The sequence below is a fragment of the Myxocyprinus asiaticus genome, chromosome 33 (genome assembly GCF_019703515.2).
Source record: "Myxocyprinus asiaticus isolate MX2 ecotype Aquarium Trade chromosome 33, UBuf_Myxa_2, whole genome shotgun sequence".
NCBI classification, from domain to species: Eukaryota; Metazoa; Chordata; class Actinopteri; order Cypriniformes; family Catostomidae; genus Myxocyprinus; species Myxocyprinus asiaticus.
In genome coordinates, this window is record NC_059376.1 from 38,124,293 (window position 1) to 38,148,400 (window position 24,108).

Here is a 24,108-nt window from a genome sequence, read left to right on the forward strand (position 1 = left end):
AAAAAAGAAAAAAAAAGGACTTAAAATGTGGTGTAACTGGAAAGAACATCAATGTACAACTTCACTATTTAATAAAAAAAACTTCACACATTTATCAAGGTAAAAAATAAAAACATTTAGTCAAGAATATAAAGACATTTTCTCAGGGTTACACCACATGTCCTGAACAAAATGTGCCTTTTCATAAAAATATCAAAATATCTGTAATTCTATTGGATAAACTTCACACCCAGTCATGAGGTTCTAAAGGGGTCCTCTCTGATTTACTTTTTGTTGTTTTTGTAAAACTAAATATAAAAAATGGCATCCTACATGTTGGTTACAGCACATGACTTTGATTTGGTCCACACACATTTTTCAAATATTACTGATATTTTCAAACACAATTTTTCCACGGCTTATTTTTGAAGAAATATTAATGAAATACTTCTTAAGCAGTACTCATGCCAACATTTTTATAGCTTTTTTTTTTTTTTACTGCCTCTGGATGGTTATACCACATGACATTTCTGACTTCAAATTCAGAAACTAAAAAACATGTTCATCATAGAAGAGGTGTATTCAAGTCATTGTTTTGTATGAATTGCATTTATGTATTTTTAAATAATTTATAGACCTGGACAAAAAAATTAGCGCCATGTCATTGACTCTAAAACAACTTATTTTACTGATCTCATATGTATTCTATGCATAGAATGAGGCATGCAATTGATAATACATTTAATGTCACATTGGTTGAAGTTTTAGTCTGTTGACATTATACTGTTGCTCAACTATTTCAACCTTCTTTTTAGCTCTGAGCGAAGAAGGAAGAATGACTTTGGCGTGAGTGTATCAGAGCGTCCAACAAGCCGCACAATTTGAGCTATTATTCACGTCCATAGCACAAACTGCACAGGACAAGTTACAGTTGAAGTTTAATACTTAGCGTTAGGGTTTTGTTCAAATCCTTCACCCTAACTAAGACCCAAAAAGTAAGATACATATTTTCAGTCCTTCCTTCAATGCAAGTCCTTGGGCTCTTCTAAAATGCTTGATTAAATCCCATTTGAAGCAGCTTAATTTCTTCCAAACAATTTTAAAGTTTGGAGTTCAAAAGCTGTTTCCAGTTTCAAAGAGATAAAGGTAGATATATTGCGAGTACGTTTGCCTCACTCGGTATTTACTAATTACAGGCAGATTTATCAGGTAGGAATTCTAGTGAGAGGAATGAAATTGGATATGGGGCACATCCACAGATTCGGTTTTACTGCACTGTTTTTTATAGAAGGAAAGTTTGAAATGGAGTGCAAAAATGCCAAATTACATTGAAGGAGGAACCCAAGCCATAAGGACCAGAATATCAGAGATTTCAGGTTGGGCTCTTCTGAATTGGGCTTATTTGCAACCACTTCAGAGGCACCCAGAAAACCCTTGCAACCACCTAGCAGCGCCCAAGCATCCAACCAGAACATCATAACAACCGCATAGCAACATGCTAAGAAACACTGGGGACACCTTAGCAACCTCTTTGCAACTCCATAGCAACCACACAGAACACCATAGAAACCACCTAGCAGTGGCTTAGCTACCACCAAGAGCACTCTAGCAACCACATAGGAATCATTCAGAACACCATAGCAAATGCATAGAAATGCCCTGGCTACCACCCACAACACCCTAGCATAGTGTTGGCAAATATTGCATGGGCAAGCACCACTGTAAAAATCTAGCTTGCACTATACTGTCATTGTTTTGAAAGTAGAACAGCAGAAAAAAAAAAATGCATTCTATCAGATTGTCTCATTAGGATCAGTTTAATTGTCTTTCTCATGCTTCAATGACAGCAAAATTGAAGAGCTATCAAAACGTGCCTGCCACTCCCATCTCAACATAACAAGCTTTATAATTACTAGAACAACTGCTCTTAACATCTTTGTGTTCATTTTTGCAGCTTCACAAATCCTAATAGCCTCTGTAGTGGCTGTACTGTGGATCTGTCGTCTTTTATCTGTACACATAATGTTGGATAATGACTGGCACACCCCACGGTTTTGTTCAGTGGTTATCTTCCTCTTTTGTTGACAGACAGTAGCCTTCGCAGTATACTGTAATTAATATTTGGACGTGCAACATATCTGAATCATAGATCTCCCTTTGCAATGACACTGTTCTTTGCCTCTTGTTTTCACTATGATATAAAAGCTGTTTGCCGTCTGTGTTGAGCAGATGTTCAGGTTATATTTCAGACTGACCCTTATCATCAGAAAAGTATCTATTTATCGCAAAATGAATAGTGGATTTGTTTCCAGACCCTTCCTTTGTAGCAAACTCATGTGTGCTGATATAATTATGAGAATTGAAGGGATAGTTCACCCAAAAATGTAAATTCTGTCATAATTTAATCATCCTCTCAGGCCACATCCACACAAATCCTTTGCCGTTTGAAATCGTAATTTTTATAATTTTCCTATCGTCATCGTTTTCCAAAGTATGCGGTAAGGGAGAGAGTTTCTAACACTGTGTGGAGAAAAGTGCCATTCTAGTGTGGATGAGAGGAGTAAACGTAGCATAATCATTGCGTTCGAAAATGTATTAGTGTGCATGTGGCCTCAGGGGCCGTTCACACCAAATGCATTATAGTGCGAACAAAAGATGCAGCAGCACAAATGAAGCAGAATGCAGGTGTCTTGCGATGTGTTTTTAACAGTCCTTATTAACTTCACACGGTGTCTAAAAATGTATGCGCGAGACGCTGAAAAAACGGAGAGCCATGGTCTAGGGGTCGATGGCGGTCTAGCGCATGTTTCCATAGGAAAACAAGTGAAACCCTGCAGACGGACACAGATTTGCGCTAAAAAATGTTAGATACAGCACAGAGCAAAGAGCAGAATGCAGGTGTCAAGTCACATTTAAAAAGTTAAAGCTCTTTTTAACATAAGATAGCATCAAATAAAAAAATTATACTTCTGAGAGAGACAATGAAAAACAGCAAGCCGATCGCAACGGTCTAAGACGTCTATCTAGTGCATGTTTACATAGGAAAACAATTGAGAAACAGTGCAGACGAATGCTAAAACATGTTCGGTATTTTTGTCTTGTTTTCCAGTAAAAATGTCCAAACATACTTTTGAAACAAGTCACCTTTACTTAAGAAGCAGTTCTTGTTTGGAGTGCTTTTAAAAAATTAGAAGCTTCACATGTCTGCCTTTTATACCAAAAATGTACCCCATTCACTTCCACTGCAAGTGCCTCTGTTTTTGCTTTTTTAAAGAAAAGGACGTACAAGTTGAAATAAATGTTTGTGGTAATCAACATTATGCGACAATTACTGTCAGTTGAGCTTAACTTGTATAGAACCTGGAATATTCCTTTAAGGATGTTTTGATATTTTGGCCATTAAACAAGGCAAAATACCTAGAAGAAATTTTTTTGCAGTGGAAGTAGCTAGGAGCATGTTGGTTCCTATGTGAGAGCATCTATGGCAGTCAGTAAGATGAACCAGTGGATATGTGGTCATAAAGTGTCTGTACCATGAATAGAACATTAATGAACACTAAAGGAAACTCGAGAGAGCTGCTAATAGCCTCTGTAGAGACCTGCACACTTGAGTCTGCCCTTAACAAACATAGAAACCCAACTAAACCCATGCCAGGTCCATCGCATCAGATAAGGAAACATGACTAGACCAACAGTAGCCCTTTTACCAACAATAATAGCGCTGCAAAAGCTTTTAACCACAGTCCTTTTTTTCCGGACAGAGTACTACTAATTTTCCCAAATCCACAAGAGCCTCTCCACATGAACGGTAATACAATACAATCTCCACCGAATGGGGCTGATTTGAACTACACTGCAAATCCATCTTCCAGCTTCCTCTCGTTGCCATGGACACAAATCATTTTCAGGGGTACACTTCTTTTTTTATGTTGTTTTCCCCCTTCTGCCCTCTCGGTCTCTCTCTCTCTCTCTCTCACTCTGGCTTGGCCATGTCATTGGCTAGAGGCTAAAGAGCCCTCAGAGAATTGAACACAAAGCAAAGACAGCAAGGAGTAGAAAGAGATGCAGGTCAGAGCCACCCCCCGTCTCCTCCCTAGCCAAAAAAAACGAGTATGCATTTGGCAAGGGTTGTTTGTGAAAAGCTTTCTCTCATGGCAACCGCGCCCTGTGCCTTTACTTGAGGAGAGGAAACACTGGCAAACAAAAATGAGGAGAATGCAATGAAAGACTTCAAAAACATGAGGTTACATGTGCGTTTAACGAAACCCGGCGACACGTTCAGGCAGACGGACGTTCGTACATTTGCTCAACCATCAACCAGGTCAGAAATTTCTCCTACACGTCGAACGTCAGAAGCTTTATGGGCCACCCAAAATAGTAACCCTAATGTCGTTCCAAACTTGTTTTACTTATTCCTTCCGTAAAACAAAAAAGGAGATATTCAGCAGAATGTCCCAACTGCTATCTTTTGTACAATAAAAAGTGAATGTGGACCAGGGGCTGTCGTGCCCCAAAAAAGCACCACAAAAGCATTATAAATGTTGTCTATACCGGTTGTGTGCTTCATTCCACATCTTCTGAAGCCATACGAAGATGTACTGTAATTGCTCAAACGTTTTGTCATGCGCGATGTTACTAAAATGCACCCTGCTAGAACGATATTCAGCAAATGTTTTGCACAAATGTGGCACTTAAAATAGATTGTGATGCTTTACAGAGGTCCTAGCAATGTTTAGGGCCATTTGCTCCAAACATGTTTTTACCTCCATCTGCACTTTTTTTCAAACTTTTCTCCATGGCAGATTTTGAACAACGTTCAAGCGTTGTGTGTTTTATTCAGTTCGTGGGGTAACGAGGAGGTTAACCCATGTGACTCTACCCTCCCTAGCAACCAGGCCAATTTGGTTGCTTAGGAGACCTGGCTGGAGTCACTCAGCACACCCTGGATTCAAATCGCGACTCCAGGGGTGGTAGTCAGCATCAATACTCGCTGAGCTACCCAGGCCCCCTGTTGTGCTGCATCTTTTTTTTTTGCGCCATAACATGTTTGTCTGAATGGCCCATATGTTATAACTGGGTAGAAAGTGTCATCATTTCACTTTGTCTTTTTTACTCTGGTTCTAAGCGTTTCTGAAAGATGGGAACCACAGACATCGTAGCAATGGTTTGGGCCATTTGCACCGAACATGTATATGTGTTCATCTGCACCATTTTTCAATAATTTTTCTATGTACATTTGCAAGACGAACGTTCTTGAGCATTGCACTGCATCTTGCTGTTTTTTTCATGTCTTGCGCTGAAGCAGCACATTTTTTTAGACGTCAAGTCAGGTTAACAAGAACATCAACTTAATGTGAGCTGTTTACAACGTAAACAGGACACCTGCATTCTGTTTTTATTTTTTCGTTGCATCCAGTTTTTCCGGATTTGGCATTAATGGTCCCTCAGTTATGCTACCTGGGTAGAAAGTGTCATCACTTGAGTTGGTCTGACTCTACTCTGGTTCTAAATGGTTCTAAAAGATGTCCAGGAAAAGAAAAATTATTTTTAGGTTGCCGATGATGTCTGACAAGCCGTAAAGGTCATGTACCAAGCAGACTTTCTGAAAGACACCAAGAAAAACAGTCAACTTGTCAATAAGTCTTCACTGAAACAAGTGAACGATTCTCCCGTTGTTTCTCTCACTAATCAAAGTCAAAGACACAACTGACCCAGACTCTTAGAGCACTTAGTCCTTTACGGATATCAGTTGATGCACGCCATCGATTTCTCGCATTCCTTCCATCGCCCCTCACTCAATAACAATCTGTTCACCCTGTCATTTCTGACCACCACTATCAAGTTCTCCATCATGAAAGGGCACTGGAGTTTTTCAAGGTTTTCATCCTTTCTCTGCCCTAGTTCATCATTTACTCAAGGTTCAATGTGACCTGAAAAGTAATAAAGCAATATTACTCAGACTGGAATGGGGAGATGGGAGACCAGTGGAAACCAGCCCCGGAATTATCCTTATAAGAAGGACATCGAATATGGAGGCGTAATAGATTTCTTTGAAATTGGAATAGCTAAGCTTGGACTTTGAGTGTGGAGATCTCAGCTGGGGAGAAATGAGTCAGTTCAAACAGATTCAGTTGCACAATCGGCCCTCAAACTAGTTCAGTTGGAGAGACAGTAGGAGTAGCGTCATAGAAATGCAAAAACTGAAGGAAGATGAAGGTTAAAGGAATATTGTAGTTCACCCCAAATATGAAAATTCTGTCATTATTTACTCACCTTCAAAGGCGTTCAGAACCCGTGTAGCTTATTTTCTTCAGTGGAACACAAAAAGTGAAATTTTGAAGAATGTTTCACTTGAAAATGATTGAGACAAGGCAAGTCTGAATTTGCACATGAGAACTACATAAGACAAAAGTTTCAGTAAATAGCAACTTACATTTCTGTTTGTTTCTCAAACAAAGTTTTCGTATGGCTTCAGAAAACGTCTAAAAAAGTGCATGAGTCATATGGACTACGTTCTCAATACTTTCTTGTCCTTTTTTAAACTTGAAACCTCCTGGTCGCAAAATGTTTTCATTATGCAAAAACAAATAAAATAAATAAAAACAGCAGGGAAATTATCTAATATTGTGTTCCAAGGAAGAACAATGCATACAGGTTTTGACTGACATAAGGTTGAGTAAATGATTTTTTGGGTGAATGATTTTTTTTTAAATTCTTTTTTTATTATTCCTTTTAAAGCTCACAGTTTGGTATCAGGAAGGATGTTGGGTTGATTTCCCCAAGGAGCAAGCCATGTGCAAAGCACGTAACCCCAAGTTTCTCCAGGGAGATTGACCCAGCAATGTGTACTGCAAGCCACTTTGGATAAAAGCATCTGCTAAACAACTACTAACATTGTTTCACAACTGTATGCTTCCTGTCATAGTCATTTTACAGCCCTCGTTGAGTCCCTGTCCCAGATTCGGCTTGCTGCACAAGTTGACTGGAATCAATACAGTCCTTAAAGATAACATTCCGGTTGTTTTTCATTGACAGGTCACGGCGTTGTTATATAGTTGTCACCTGGGAATTTGTGTCTTTGTTGCTGTTTAAGGCCATCTTATCTGGAAAAAGGGTTGCAACGTATCATAAATCACATTAGTTCAAGCTCACCAGAAAGATACACCAATCAGCCACAACATTAAAACCAGCTGTCTAATATTGTGTAGGTCCCCCTTCGTGCCGCCAAAACAGCACCAACCCGCATCTCAGAATAGCATTCTGAGATGATATTCTTTTCACCACAATTGTACAGAGCGGTTATCTGTTACTGTAGACTTTGTCAGTTCAAACCAGTCTGGCCATTCTCTGTTGACCTCTCTCATCAACAAGGCGTTTCCATCCACAGAACTGCCGCTCAGTGGATGTTTTTTGTTGTTGGCACCATTCAGAGTAAATTCTAGAGACTGTTGTGTGTGAAAATCCCAGGAGATCAGCCGTTACAGAAATACTCAAACCAGCCCATCTTCCATTTAAAAATAAATAAAATAAAATTAATGAAACAGTAAGCATTATTCCATGATACATTTTTCAAGCAGTTGCATGCTACATTGTTGACACATGGCCACCTTATATTTGTCACATGTCCTGCCCTTTGGCAGTCTAATCAAATACAGAGTCAAGAAGGAGATTTAATTTTTTTAATTGTTCATTTATTGCACTAGACATGAACAATCACTGAGTGCATTGCATCATGGGATACAGTAATCCACGCTATCGTCACTGTTGTATTCTGCACATTTTAACACATTCGTGTATTCTATGCATACTGAAATTATGTATATACTGTACATACTATATACTGTAGCAATAGTAATTAGTACGGTAGTATGCTATTCCGAACGTTGCCCTAGAGAGTTGCCTTCTAAGGGTTAGGGTTTTTAGTCTGTCTGCACTGTTATTCAGTTGTTTTCTATGTAAACATACACTTGACGGAAGTCTTAGACCGTTGCACCACGTCTCGCTAAGGAGCACTGCATTTTTTTTACCTGCCATGTCTCATAAAAAAAAAAAACCTGTGTTCTGTTCCATTTGCTGCGCTGCAGCTAGATTTTTTAATGCAAGAACGCGCTCTGTTCGAATGGTGCCTAAGGCAGCATCATGGAGTCTCGTAGAGCAAGAGCCTATGATGCCTTAGAAAGCTACCTCTATAAACAGCTCACTATGTTTTAGAACAAAACAATCCTGTCTCTTTCTGTCTCTTTTTAATTAAGATTTTTTCCCCCTTAGACATATGGGCATAATCAATGGAAAACAAATTATTACTGCTGTGTGCATAGCTGGTGAATAATGGCATCACCCGTATCCACTGCACTTTCTTCATTTAACAGACAGACAGGCACACTGGAGGTAAAAATGCGGCCTTTTGCTGTCGCTAATGGAAAATAATGCAATCTTTGACATCATGATAAATTAAGTACCTGAGCTTTTGGCAAATATTTTGCTTTCCCGCACATATCTGATTTTGCAGTGTAAGGGTCTTAAAGTAATCCATGCGACTGGATTTGGTTTGCTTTTAGATCTCTCCTCTGTGTGCATTTTTCATTAGCTTTTCTCTGGAGCAGCCTCAAAATTAAAGCGCATTTAATTTATGGCACCTCGCTATGCATCATCAGCTTATACTGTACCTTTCACTTATTTCATCTACCAGTAATCAGCATTAGCCGCATACAGGACTGCAGCTGAAAAATATGATTCCACTTTAGGTGGAGATCACAGAGAAAGCATATTTTAATGCCGCGTGTCACGACTGTGGTAGCGCAAAGGTTGTAAGTGCGTTATGATAGATGATCTGGTTCAAACAAGGGTCACATTATGACCAAGTAAAATTCTTGTGTACATTAGTGACACTCTCTAGTCAAACCTACTCATTCGCAGTCTAACACAAACACTGCCGTCTTTTAACTCCACTTCACACATCTAACGAACATGCCAGTTTTGTGAATGTATTAATATCTGTACGTTTTCCATGCAGATGTGTACTTGTGAGGAAATCAGGCCTTCGCACTCATAAACTAAAGGAATAAAGTACATAGGAAATGTGTCTGGACCAGGGGCGTAACAATCGTTATAACTGGGGGGGGGGCAGGACTTTGTCCCTTACTTTTAGACATTTCTATACCTGTTCCCTCCACTTTTTGGGAGATAATCAGTATCCATACTCTGAATATTTTATAAACACTGGCTCGAGTGATCAGGAATTAACGACATCCTGTTCAGATGGACCGCTGCTCTTGCTGTATGCCTCTTATCAAGCAACCGCCGCTAACTGCAAGCTATTGTGGTGGCCTGAATGTTTGTTTACTCATCCATTTGCTTGTTTATTTGTAGGTGCTCCAGAAAGGAAGCTTGCGAGAAGTGGGCGGAGCCGCTGCACTTCAGTACGGAGCTGAAACAGTGTGTTGACATCACTGTCAATCCTGATAACATGTCCATGACCTCCGCCTCGACACAGGTGATTGAATTTTATATGGTGCTCCAGAAGCATAAAATTGTTCTGGTGAAGTGGCGTAACCATATTTTGTAATGCATTTTTATATCACAGTCCTTTACGAGTAAAAACTTAAAAATGTGTGAATGTCATTGCATTAGATAACAAAATATCAAACCAAGTGGCATCTGCAAACAAATGCTGCGAAAAGCTTTTCTCTGAACTAACTTAACTTTTCTGTGCCATTTTTGTAATGACCTCTAACCAGCTGGTGTCAAGGTAATTTTCAGTGAATGTATGAAGTCAGTTCCCTTTAAGGTTACACAGGTGTCCTAGCAGAATAACCACAGGTGTAGTTCAGCGCATTAACTATGGGCATGTTACACCAATGTTTGACAACCAAAAAGTGTTAACTGAAGAATAATTGCTCTTTGGTTTGATATTTTATATATATATATATATATATATATATATATATATATATATATATATATATATATATATATACAGTATGTAATTAAATGACATTCATACATTTTTAAATGTAGCTGATGTGTCAACATTTTTGGTGGTCATTGTATGTATTAAAGGGCTGAAATGTTTTAATACTTTAATTATTAGATCAGTGATGAAATACTACTTTTTTTTTTTTTATGTTTATCAGACTGGTCACATGACTTTTCTTAGCATGTCTCACAGGAGTGTGTGTGTGTGTGTGTGTGTGTGTGTGTGTGTGTGTGTGTGTGTGTGTGTGTGTGTTCTGCTCCAGTTAAGTGTGAAGGTAGCCAATGTCCCGAACCTCTCTGCGGGAGTAACATGTGTGTTTGAAGAGCTAACAGAGAGTCCAGGTGAAGTGTTGGCAAAAGGACAAATTCTCTGTATGTCCCCATCTCTACGGGACGTCCCGTCTGTCAACCAGGGATATGGTAAGAGACAATATAGGCATTAAGGATAATCATGTAAACACGTTTCGGACTGAAACTGAATATTCTGCTGGAAATAATGTAGGGCGGGACTTAACAATTGAGATTTTATTAGATATTGAAAAGTGGGTTTTGATATTATTGCTTAATACAGTATTATTATTATTTTTATCTTAAAGGAATAGTTCACGCATAAATAAAAACTCTGTCATCATTTACTCACCTAATGTTGTTTCAAATCAGTTATGACTTACTGTCTTCCATGGAACACGAGGAGAAATTCTTAAGAATATGGGCGCTGCTCTTTACCACTTCATGAAAGTGAATGGTGACTGAGGTTGACGTTCTGCCTAACTTTTGTGTTTCACAGCAAAAAAGGAAGTCAAACAGGTTTGGAACCATGTGAGAGTGAGTGAGTAAATAATGACAACATTTTCATTTTTGGGTGAACTATCTTTAATGCTATTATCTCCCTTGGTTGACTGCTAAGTGTCAACACTAATGAATTCTTTAATCAATGTAATGTCAGATTGCTAATATTATAAATAATTTAAGGCTAGGATGGGTTCCCCTGCTGAGTTTGGGTTCCTCCCAGTGTTTCTGTTCAATCTAGCCTTTTCCATTTTAAGGACTTTTCTGTGCTACTGTTGCTTTTAGACCTAGTCATATGAGATGCTACAATTTGACACAACAAAAAATGAGGCTGTGAGTGACAGATATAGAGTTTGTTCAGTATGTCGTACTGTATTATCCAAAGTGCTTTATCACGTTTACTGTTGGGCGATATATCACATTATTATGTTGGGTTGACGAAGCCAACATACTGTAACTCTGCAAAATTGGTTTATGGTCTTTTCAAAATCCCTAAACCAAAGCCAAAATTTCCAACACTAATACTCCTAGAACTTTAAAGTTGCATCCACCAAACCTGCTACAGACCTTCAGACTGTTCTGGAATAGTTTATATCTTTTTAACTGATCCGATTTACAGTTTTTGGACAGCAGGAGATCAACAATCTGAAAAATCTCATAGACTTATGGTGCGTTCACATCATGTCAGAATTACTGTAATTACGAGAAGCAACTCGAAGGTTCTACTCGGAGCTGTTCACGTCCTGGGACCTCAGAAGCTATTTGTTTCTATGACAACACTCATAACGCCAATAACTGCTTTGTTGTTGATAACAGCAACATGTTTATCATTACATTAATGCATTAATTCACCTCTATGTGAAGATGCAAAATGTTTAAGAGCAAAAAAAAAAAAAAAAAAACTACAGGAAAGGATGGCATAATAAAATGGCATATAAAAACAGAAATATGTTCACTACCTTTAACTGTTCAGGTCGGTACTATATTTACATGATGTCACGACTGTCAAGTCAGAGCTTGCATGGAATTCCATGTTTGCAACTTGTAATTACGAGTTCTTCGAAGAAGTGAACGGACTATCGTAATTATGAATTGACCACACATTACATTGACGGAATGTTCAAACAGGCCAACGGACTGCTCGTTACTTCAAACTCTAACACCCTGTCTACACCGGGCGTGTCCATGGATGCTGTCTACACTGGATGAGTTGACACGAACGTTCTAAACCATTTATTTGTGTTGCTGGCAGTAGTGGCGCCAGCTTGTGCAGCGCAAAATGCAATGGGAAACCCATTTACTGTCGGCGCGCAGACACACCACAACAGATGCTTCCAGTGTAGACAGCATCATTGATTATAGTAGGTTCTATTGCTTTTGGTCCGACGCTCGTGTCCGGTGTAAACAAACGCACAAAAGGCCTTTGATCTGCATTAAGACAGAGAGAGAGCATCTCTAATTCAAACTTCAGTAGCAAAAATGCACAGTTGTTGAGTTTGATTCATTTGTGTGAATCAAGTCCCACTGTCCTTTTTAATGAATTGATTCAAAACTCTGATTCAGCAATTCTTTTGCATATCATTCAAAAATCTTCACTAATTGTCCTCAGTGGCTATTTGGTTGAAATGGTTACTCTTATTGAGAAAAAAAGTCTGTTTAAGCCATTTCAGAGTGAACACATGAATATTAAGATATATATTTTGAACTACACAATGTTTTCTGGAGTCTTTGTCCACCAGAAATTTTTGGAAACATGTTTTTTTTTTAAGTTTTGTCAGTTGAACAAATCAAACGGACTGCACTACCATCACTTATAGCCTCATTTTCATTTCCGTCAAATTAAATAAAATACGTATGTCGTCTACTTTGACTAATGTCTGCTAATGCACTTTTTTTTTCTAAAGCTTCTTCGGAACAATTTGTGCTATATAAATACGATTTTATTATTGTTATTATTATAAAATTTTTTCCATCCATTTCATTCTAGTCTTTCTTCCATTGCGATCACTGATAATTACATGAATCTTCTTCTGAGCTCCTAAAGCTTTGGGACCTACTTTATTTGGCTTTTATTCTCCTCTTTTTAAGGTGCTCTAAGAACACAAATCCACTGATGGTAACTTTTAGACTACGGAAGCCTGGTATTCCCATTAATGACAATTATTGCATGTCCAAATGGAAATATTATGTCAATTATAGTGAAGTGAGGCCTCAAGTATAATTTGATGGGCAGAGATGTAGTCATTATTGAACACAAAAGGGTTGCTGAGTTTGAAATGTAAGTGCATTTCACTCACAGATGGAAGAAGTGGATAAATGCTCTTGCAATCAAATATATTAGAAAAAATGAACATTACTGAGTATATGTGCAGAGAGGACTACAATCACTGCTCTGCCGGCATTAGAACATCAGCAAAAGATGGGTTCAAACTAACCTAATTTCTCGTGCATTTTCACTCTCTTTCTCTTCATTACTGTCTCTTTCGCTTCTTTCACAGGCGATAAACGGGTTGTGAAGCTCTCTCTGAAGTCCAAAGAGACGGGCCTCAAATTCATCACCACTGATTTCATCTTCTACAACTGCAGCGTCTTGCAATCGTAAGTGTGATGGTCGAAAGTGTCTCTCAGACGTGTGAAACTTCTAACAGGGTTTGACTGGATTCACAATCATTGAACTGGTTCCTCAAGGATTCCTTCACCAACAATGCTATCCACTTTGTCAGCATTTTTACACTTATTCACAATTGATTCAGCCCTTTTTGTCCATCCTAACATCCTTGCTCTTAAAAAAGCCAACACAGCTTATAAAAATGCAGAACTTTTTAGCCAAACTAATAGTAGTTTATTTAAGAGGAGTCCCCAACCCCAAGAAGTGTACAGGGACTTGTGGCAGGGAGGAGGGCGGGGCCGGGTCGTGATGCTGCACACCCGGCCCCAAATCAGGCTAATCAAGCCCTGAAGAGGGATAAAGAGCGACCGGAGGTGGCAGTTCCAGAGAGAGAGAGAGAGAGTTACGGGCATGTGTTTGTGTTTGTCTTTTTGTTTAAATGAATTATTAAATTATTATTTGTATTGTCAAGCCGGTTCTTGCCTCCTCCCTTTCCCTTGTACCTCGTTAAAGGACTAGTGTTTGATTTGAATAAATTTGAGGAACCAATGTGTTCAATGAGTTTTTGTTGACGGGGCTACCCAGTGTGGTGTCGCAGAAATAGAAATCAAGAGACCGGGATGTGTAGTGGGTATAAATATGCTTGATGAAGTATTTCAACATCTGACAAAATTAGACAATTCACCTTTAAACCATGTTTTTTTTTTTTTTTTTTTTCAAAAAATTAAATGATCTGTTCTGTTATATACTGTAAGTGTATCAGCTTGTCTTTACTGATACACAAAAGCACAACACAGATGTGTCGTCAGGCTCACTAAAACCAAAAGAGATAGAACCGGATTAGACAGATGCTCATGATTATGGAAGTGTTTGTGTGTTTGCTCAATAAAGACCACATGCAATATTTAATCAAGAGCGATTATGTAAATGTTGAGAAACATTATTTTATGTCCTTTTATCAGAACTCTATTCATCATCAACATAACAGCTTCTATTTTCCTTACTAACATTTCCTTCATTTTGTGAATGTGATTTTGAATAGAGGAATTTTCTCATATTAGGGTAAATGTCATCAGAAAATGTATTTTTTTCAATTATACTGCATGAAAATTTTCAAGGTAAATGATGCAACTTTTTTTTCTTTTTTACTTTTGCAGCATTTGAGAACAAATTTAATAATTTATTTGATAACATTTACGTTCTATCATGAAAGGTATTTGTCTTTGGTGTAAAATTGAAATTATTTTAAGGGATGTGTGAATTGTTTAAAGAACCTCTTAAAAAATAAAATCTATAAATTGAGTTGAAACCAGCAAAACATTCTTCGGTAGACATAATTTCATCCAAAACAACACTACGTTACGTGTAATCACTCTAGCAGTGTTAGCGCTGGTGTTTAATTGCTTTGCAATCCAGCCGTGGGGTGTTTGGATAACATTAGTGATTGAATCGAGACAGGTTCAGGATATATTTGTGGTCCATTCATGCAGTGCTCTGGTTTCATTTCTACTCGCACACTCCAGCTCTATTCCAAAACCTAGTGAGCTGCCTTGATGCCTACTGCCTTCATAGACCGCTACCTTCTAAAGGGACATCACACAAGACTTTGAGCACTCATTTTTTTTTTTTCCGACAACACAACGTACCAGGGTATGAGGTGACGCGGGAGGGTTTCTGATGTAAAAGTAAATAATACATCACAAATAACAAATAATGTTATATTCAAAATTGTAAAATACTTGTATATTGTCTACTCACTTTTCAGCAACAATAAAACACGCAGCTTTAAAATATGTACAGTATTCTTTGTACTGAGCCAAGAGGTCAGCGTTTCGATCTTCTATTGGTCACGTGTCCTCTCGTCATACAGATTCGCCGGTCAGAGTTAGCCAAACTTGAACTTTCTTTCACAGCCGAACACAAAATTTCTTCGCATGAGCTTGCATTTCTACTCTCCAGCATTTGGATGCATTAGAATGGGAGTGAATGGAGTGCGAAGTGTAGTTTTGTAACACCCTACATTGGTAGCAACCCCATACGCCACACATATAGCGTTCCGCACTGAAGACTAAATTATTTTATTTTTTTACTATAGAGTTTGAGGTTGGCTAACAATGTGGTATTCTAATTAGCAGAAAAACAAACAAATGCTGGATGAAATAGACCGTTTTAATTGCACTGAACCATGGCCGGGTCTTATGTGGGGCATTGTCCCCTTAGATTTGCTTTGTGCCCCTCCAGAAACTTCTTATGCCCCTGCCCTGACAGCAAAACAAACAAAGGGTACTTTGCCCAGACTGATGGTAAAACGTTCAACACCAGCTCAGGAGATTGTAGCTAGCTAGCATTTATCTAGGTTCTTCATATAGTGAAGTAGCTAGCAAGCTAGCTGAAGAACCTAGCTTAATGCTAGCTAGCTTCAATCTCCTCAGCTGGCATTGATCGTTTTACCTTCTTTTACCTGAAGAACCTAGTTACCTTGCTAGCTAAGTTAGTAACATTAAAGCTAGCTAGGTTACTACCCTGATAGCACACATATATCACCCAGACGTTTATGTGATGTGTGTGTTTACATCTGGAAGACATATTTTTCAGGTTGTGTGCTCATCTGCAATGCGTCTATAAGACGTTTCCTCTCAGATGTCAATGAGACAATCAGCAGATGTCTTAAAGACGTTTATGATTTAGAATGTTCTTTTTAAGATGTTTCGCAGATGCTACTTAGAATGCAATGCTTTCCAGATGAAAGGCTCTTAAACAGACATCTCATGTGCTAAGTAACTTAACAGTAAAACATTTGTTTAAGTTGTTGAACCAATTTTAAAAAAGACATCACTTGTAGTATAAATGCATGTTTTGTTCACTTTGTGAGCTTTAGTTCGCTCAGGAGAAAAAGTTTGGCTTCTTCCATTGTATAAATTAAACTTTAGAAGGCAGTGTAATTAAGTTACCATGCCCATGATGTCTTAAATTACTGTCTTTGTAGGCAGTTTGCTTGGTTTGGGAACAGAGCACCACACTCTCTGTATATTCATATTAATTTACACTTCAGTCGCTGTGGAGTCAATGCAGTGGGTGGAGATGCGTCTGTATGTCCCAGAGGCCAGGAACCCTCTCATTTATTTCCATCGCTGCTCATCCATTCAGTCGAGCGTTTACATCATTTAACCCAGTCAGCGAGCACAATCTCATATTCTTAGTACCTCCTTTGTTTTTCGGACCCATTTCAGCGGTTCTAGTTGTGATTTGCATCAAACCAGCAGGGAAATGTGAATTATTTTATTAAAGGAAAGACAACCAAAACAAAACGGGGACAAAATATGGCAAAAACTGGAGAACGTATGTGCAAAACTACGTTTTCAAAATGGACTAGTCTGTCTTAAGTAAGCCCTGTATAAATAGGCTGGTTTCGTGTTGACCTGACACGGTTCTTAGAGGGTATTTACACAAGAACATACGGTCATGTGTTCGAAAGCATTCTTTCCTAGAACAAAATGCACAGCTCTCAAGACCTTTTTATTTAATTTTTATAGCTGGAGTATTGTTAAACTTGATATGGCATCTTAAAAATGCAACACTCATGTCAGAGCTCTCGGAAAGCTGTGCGAAACACAACACAACGAAAAGATGTTGGCCTAAATGTGTTTGGCTGTTGGGGTGGTGTTTTAAAGGAGTTGTATTTCCGAAATGCAACATTTTAGTGAATATCAAAACTGTCTAATAGCTAAAACACAGCACGCTGGCAACATGCTAATTAGTGCACAATCACTAAAAATATGTAACAAAAATTAAGAAAATCTAGATAAACTAGCTAGTTGACCATCATGACTCATCCTTAAACTGGAAAAAACACCTCATGACACAATTTGCACCTTGGTGATATGTATGCAGGTAAAATCGCAAAGGCAAAAACCAATTCGTATGCACTCAACATTGTGTGTATGTGTAAGCATCAGGGCCTGTGCTGATCCACCGAGCTATGCACGGCAGTTGCCATGGCAACCCGTGTCCGAGTGAGGCCTGCTACCTTGCCAGCACTGCCTAGAGCCTGTGCCAGATTTCCTGTTTTCACAAAATCCCTGTGGGAACGTTTAGGCCTCCAATTGTTTTCGCCTCTGGTGAAGCAGTGGACGGCACTCTCTCGCCCTTGTACTCCTGCATCCATCTTTATTTTTTCCAGTTCCTTGGCCACCCAGGCCTGAGGATCCCTTCCCAGCCCCCTCTTAACCTCAACTTCCCTGGTGGGATAATGAGCACTTGTGAAACAGGAACTAAAGAAGGATATCTGAGAAAGGGGATGGGGTTTGACCATTCGACTGCAGTGCTTCCTTGTTATTTAAAACATCTCCACTTGAAATACGTAGTGCATTTTAGGTTAATTGTTATGAGATCACTTATATAAAGCTTTGAAAATGAGTTTATTCTGTTTCATCTTCCCATGCATCTATTTGCGTGGAGTTCTCGGGAACTTTATCCTAGTTAGTTTTGGCTCTAAAAGTGGGCATATATTAAGCATGACACACTTTTGTGTTTTATTAAGTTACCTGGAAGTGCTTATCAAAGGACAGCTGTCTACTCTCACACCTTTTTTTAATGAAATTTTGGGTGGGTTTTTAAAAGGGTTGATCATGGAGCTGCAATCCCAGGATTTCTCAATCTTTACCTTTAATTGTTCAATATAAAGCGATATCTGTAATGGATTTTTCTTCTACAATCTGATGTATTTCAGAGATAATTTATTATTAAAGTTTAGAATTTAGAATTTGGTTTTTATTTTATTGGTTTTTTGTTTAATTTATTTATTAATTTGGCCTTTTTGTTTTTTAGTTTTCACTCTGTGAATGTAAATTTTTTGTGTGATTAGTGTTTTGTTATTTCAGCTCTGTCTTTTGTTTTTTTTTTAATCAGTTTTTTTAGTAGATTTAGTTTTTTTTTTTTTTTTTTGCATTTTTTTTTTTTTATAGACCGGCCAAGTAAATTTTTTAAATGATCATTTGATAGTTACAGTGTTTTAAAAAAGTATTTGCCCCCTCCTGATTCCTTCTATTTTTGTGTATTTTTCATACTAAATTGTTTTAGATCTTCAAACGAGATATAAAACAAAGGCAACCTGATTAAACACAAAATACAGTTTTCAAATATATATATATATAATTTTTTTTTTTTTTTTTTTTAAGCAAAAAAAGTTATCCAACAGCTATATCACCCATGTGAAAAACTATCTGCCCCCTTAAAGCTGGTTGTGCCACCTTTAGCAGCAACAACTGCAACCAAATGATCCCAATAACTGGAGATCAGTCTTTCACAACACTGTGGTGGAATTGTGTCCCACTGTTCTTAGCAGAGCTGCTTTAGTTCAGCCACATTGGAGGGTTTTCGAGCATGAACTGCACGTTTAAGGTCCTGCCACAGCATCTTAGTCGGGTTCAAGAAAGAACTTTGACTAGGCTACTCAAACTTTCATTTGGCTTCTTTTGAGCCATTAAGAGGTGGACTTCTAATCTTTGGATCATTGTCTTGCTGCATAATTCAGTTGCTGTTGAGTTTCAACTCACAGACTGATGACTGGACGTTCTCCTTTAGGATTTTCTGGTAGAGAGCAGAATTCATGTTTCCCTCAATTAGTGCAAGTCTCCCTGGCCCTGAAGCAGCAAAGCATCCACACACCATCACACTACCACCACCATGGTTGACCGTAGGTATGATGTTCTTTTTGTGGAATTCTGTGTTTGATTTACACCAGATGTAACGGGACTTCTGTCTTCCAAACAGTTCCACTTTCGACTCATCAGTCCACAGAACGTTCTCCCAAAAGGTTTGAGGATCATCAGGGTGCGTTTTTGCAAAATGCAGACGAGCCTTAATGTTCTTCTGGGTTAGCAGTGGTTTTTGCCTCACCACTCTTCCATGGATGGCATTTTTGGCCAGTGTCTTTCTGACAGTAGAGTCATGAACAGTGACCTTTATTGATGCTAGAGAGGCCTGCAGTTCTTTGGATGTTGTCCTTGGGTTGTTTGTGACTTGCTGGATGAGTCGTCGCTGTGCTTTTGGAGGAATTCTGGAAGGTCGGCCACTTCTGGGAAGGTTCACTACTGTGCCAAGTTTTCTCCATTTGGAGATAATGGCTATCACTGTGGTTCTTTGGAGTCCCAGAGCCTCTGAAAAAGCTTAGTAAACTTTCCCAGACTGATGTATTTCAGTCACCTTTTTCCTCATCATTTCTGGAATTTCTTTCGACCTTGGCATAGTGTGCTACTGGGTGAGACCTTTTAGCCAAATTCATGCTGCTGAAAAGGTTCTATTTAGGTGTTGATTTGATTGAACAGGGCTGGCAGTAATCAGGCCTGGGTGTGTTTAGTCCAGCTGAACCCCATTATAAATGCAGTTTCATAGATTTAGGGGCAAATACTTTTTCACACAGGCCCAGTTGGTATTGGATAACTTTTTTGCTTCAATAAATAATATTATCATTTAAAAACTGTATTTTGTGTTTACTCAGATTGCCAGATTGTGTGAGATACACAAAAAAGAAGAAATCAGGATGGGGCAAATACTTTTTCATAATACTGTATTAAAATCATAATTTATCATATCGTAATGATATTTAGCCATCATTTAAAATCAACACATAATAACACTTTTAGTGCTGTCTAGTGACATTTTCATCCTTAATGAGGGCAGGTTGTAAATATTTTACATCTTATAAAATAGTCATTTTATTTTATTTTAAATCCAATTTTTTTTCCAATTAACATTCAAAAAAATTGTTTAGCTTTTGTCTTCTTTAACGATAATAGCACTGCTTCAGAGTGAAGTAGGATATCCAAGGAAAATGGATTTGATTGTTAAAAGCGGGCATTCCACAGAGTGCAGCCTTAACCGAATGTGGGTTGAAAAATAAGAGGGATTGGTGAGGTGACATCAGTGGAAAAGAAAACCTGTTTCAGAGGTGGAGCAAGGTATTACATTTTGCTGAAAGATTACGTTGACAGAAATTATTTCTTTGGAATAACATGCACCGAATAATGCACAGTAAGAACATATACATGTAAGAAGAAAGTAAATAGTCCATTTTGATTTCTTGTTGACTGTAACTTTAAAGCTCATGTTTTGATGCCTTTTGCCTGAGCTAAAAGTCCAGCGCAGTCTTGCCACACAGCCAATGATGTTAAAATACTCACTTCATCAGAGTGTCACCATTTGGCCGTGCTGTGTTTTCAGCCCCCGCTCAAATTAAAGCTGAGTAAATTGATGGGCCTTAAACCCCTGACACAGCATATTGCATATTTCAGGCAAGACTTTCAGATCCGTTTGCAGTATTTACAGCGCATTTCAGCAGCAGCAGAGCACCGAGCCCTCCACCATCAGCTCTAGTTTGCATCTTTACCTTACAGCATATTAAACACACCCACGCTGCATGCCTTACAGCTGGATATTAAATTTATTGCCACACTTTAACTGAGTTTAACTTCCGAGGTAAAATGCATCCATACAGTAAAGAAACCACATTTTTATGTTTTAAATCTGTGGTGTTCAACTGGTTTGTAGCAACCCAAAAATGGGTTGCAGGTCTATTCTGATAGGATCATGGAAAGCAGGGGAAACAATGCTAAATGCAAATAATAATATGCAACTAACCATAATTGTGCATGGTTAGGAGGATAGCAAAATAATTAGGCTTATCAACCCATATCTTCTGTTGTGGCTGTCAAAAGATGTGCGTGCAATCAAACTGTACTATATTTTGGTGCAAATGCATGTAGTGCTTGGTAGAAGCTTGCCCAATTTAGCAGATGCAATGAGAATAATATTTTCATATAATATTATTCATGTTTAATATTTTTTATAAATATTGAACATATTATAATAATGTTATCATACAGGGTAATATGATTTGTGTCAACCACAGTGTGTTTTGTGTTGTGAATTTTTGTCTGCCAAGAGCTTTAACCCACCGAAATTAAAACATATAGAAACAAAAATGTATTAATCAGCCTATGTAATTTTAATAATTGTGCATATTGGCCAACAAAGTTCACATGATAAAATTAAGGTTTCCACAGTCATGGAAAACCTATAAATTTTAGGGAATTTTTAAATTGTGATTTAAGGCCTGAAAAAGTCTTCAGAAATCCAGACTTTTTTTTCTTTTTTTTTTTTTAACGTTTTTCTAGCTTTGCTCAGCTTTAAAATCAGTTAGAAATGGCAATTTGTGAGTGCAGTCTCTATTAAATTATATTTAAAAATCCTTATCCAGTAGTGTTTACAAATAACCAAACAAGTAAAGGAAGTTATTGGGATTCTTAGAAAAAAAAAAAAAGGTATGGAACCCTGTAACATGAACACATTTTCAATGTTTGATTTTAAGGGTATTTTTCGTACACTAAACAATTTGGTACATTGTTGGGTGGCCACTTAATATCTGATGTAAAAACCTGGAGCATAACCAGTTGAGAATGTTTTAAATGACCCATCATAATTCATATACAGTGGAAGAAAAGTAGACTGTATAATTTAGCGCTGAACAGAAAGGCTGCGAAGGCTCACAGTGAATATCTAAGATGTTCCAAACGTGAGCATCAGAGGTCCAGTTCTCCTCCTGCGGGCCTTGCAAGAGCAGCAATAGTGAAAGTGATTATACCGAGTGGTACACCTCCAGGTCGGGTGTGCCTAGACTGTTGAGTGCTCTCTGAAGACAATTTGAACCGTGCAGCTAGAGGGTAGGATGTGATTAGTATGGAATATAGTACAGCTTCACGTGCACGTCCCTTCTGCCGTGGGTCACCTGCCGTACGGACCAGAGAGCAGGACGAGAGCCAGCATGACATGAAATAACTCACCCCTGCGGAAATGACCGCAAACATTTTTGCGTTTATTCCACAGCATGTGTTCCATCTCTTGTTGCCTGCTTCGCCTTGCATCCTGCACTCGAGACCACAGGTGTCACCCGCTTATGTTGCTCTACAAGACGTGACGGTTTAATTGGGAATGTCATTAAGGCCGCCATCTGAAAGGCTTTTTCAAAGTTGGGTTAATGACTAATTGAGAAGGGGCTTGAACGAGTCGGGTGTTCAATGGCCCTCGAGGATTAATTGTGTGTATTGAAGAGAAAGAGGATTTGTGACATATTGACCACTCAGATTTCCACAGCAGCATCTTCATTCACACCATGAGAGTCTTCAAGACTTTAAGTCTGACCCGGGGCTTGTTCAAGGATAAAGACAAGACATGATTTATAGGGAAATTATTCTAAGATATAAAGAGAACTAAAGACTCTACAAGGAGCCAAAAGTTTAGTTGAGGACAGAGAGTTGAGGTCACTACTAAAGATACCAAACAGGTTCTAGTTTATTCTACCTCCTGTACATTTCAAAGCCAAATGTGTGTGGAAAAAGTATGCAGGTCATTCCGTGTCTACTCAACTAGAGGTCTCCAGCTCAACATTTTTGACTGGTGAAAGATGAATGAAGAAGACAGCCAAAATATTAAATACCATGGATCAATGCTTACTGAGTAATCCATTATTTTGTAGAGGGGGAGGGGTCAAAATGTATAAAAAAAAAAAAAAGTAACAGGTCAAAAAATAACCTTAGAAAGATGTGTGTGCGTGTGTGTATATATATCATTATTATTATTTTTATTTTTATTTTTTTAACAGAAATGTGTAGGTCTATTACTAAAATCTGTTGCCTTTAGCACCCCTTGTTGCATTTTTTGCCAATGATATGAGTCTGAAAATAGGGGACTTATTACTTATTGTAACCCCACTTTTGTAAATGGGTCAAACTACAATTTACAGATGGAGCCACGTTGAGAGCCCCATTTTTGAGATTTAACCATGGAGGGCCTTAAAAATAAAGATACATAATGGAAAGTTTGTTCTGAACCATAATCTAAAAGGATATTAAGATTTCTTCAATACTTTTGGAGTTATAGGCACTTAAACGTTTGAAAAACACCGCCAAATGGAAAAAAATTTTTTTTTACCTGTAGTTTTGAACGAAAATCATAGACAAGGTCATTTTGGCATTTATTATTTTGGCTTTCTTTATCGATTATATGTTCTTCTTTCTCCAGAAAAAAACTATTAACAAAATAAAAATTCCCGGATCAGTATTTGTTCAATCCCCACAAAGAATGATCCATTATCCATTACCATTATACCCATTATCAAGGTATTTAACAACAGATTTCTTCAGGTAGGTTGTCCCTACAATAATTGTATGTTGCATTAGATAAAAACTGCTTATTTAAGGGCATTTCATGCATCATGCAACTTACATTTTGTGCAAGTTGGCAGTTTGAGGTGACATGAACTTTAGCAGTGTGACAGTTAAGCAGTTAAACTCTGCACATGTACAGTGACTACCATTGCAAACAGTCAAGCTAAATTTAATAATATAATCAATTTAATCGTTGTCAGTGTGAGTGCCACCTGAACTACAGCTCTCCATTGGGGGGGGTCTAATGACTTGTCATGCAACTCTCTATATTTTCTCATCTGTAGGTGTTCGTCTTGTGTGAGCAGTCCTTTTCCGTGCAACTGGTGTAAATATCGCCACATCTGCACCAATAACGTGGCCGAGTGTTCTTTCCAAGAGGGCCGAGTAAACAGTGCAGAGGTAAGAATCTAAATGGACTACTTTTAACTAAACAAGCCTTTTCTAAATTACTTATTCCAAGCTTGAGAGTTCGGTCTCAAGTATTCCAGTTGTAGAGTGACCATGTGGCATTATCGAATTCCGATGTTTTATGGC

General features: G+C 38.2%; 1 protein-coding gene across 1 annotated transcript in view; it reads left to right on the plus strand.

The window, feature by feature from the left end:
• Positions 1 to 24,108, plus strand: part of LOC127423915 (plexin A3-like) — a 228,008-nt gene that overhangs the window by 115,145 nt on the left and 88,755 nt on the right. The window contains exons 6-9 of the mRNA XM_051668599.1: positions 9,349 to 9,472; positions 10,218 to 10,374; positions 13,242 to 13,341; positions 23,859 to 23,973. Coding sequence (XP_051524559.1) covers positions 9,349 to 9,472; positions 10,218 to 10,374; positions 13,242 to 13,341; positions 23,859 to 23,973 — 496 coding nt within the window. The remainder of the gene's footprint in view (positions 1 to 9,348; positions 9,473 to 10,217; positions 10,375 to 13,241; positions 13,342 to 23,858; positions 23,974 to 24,108) is intronic.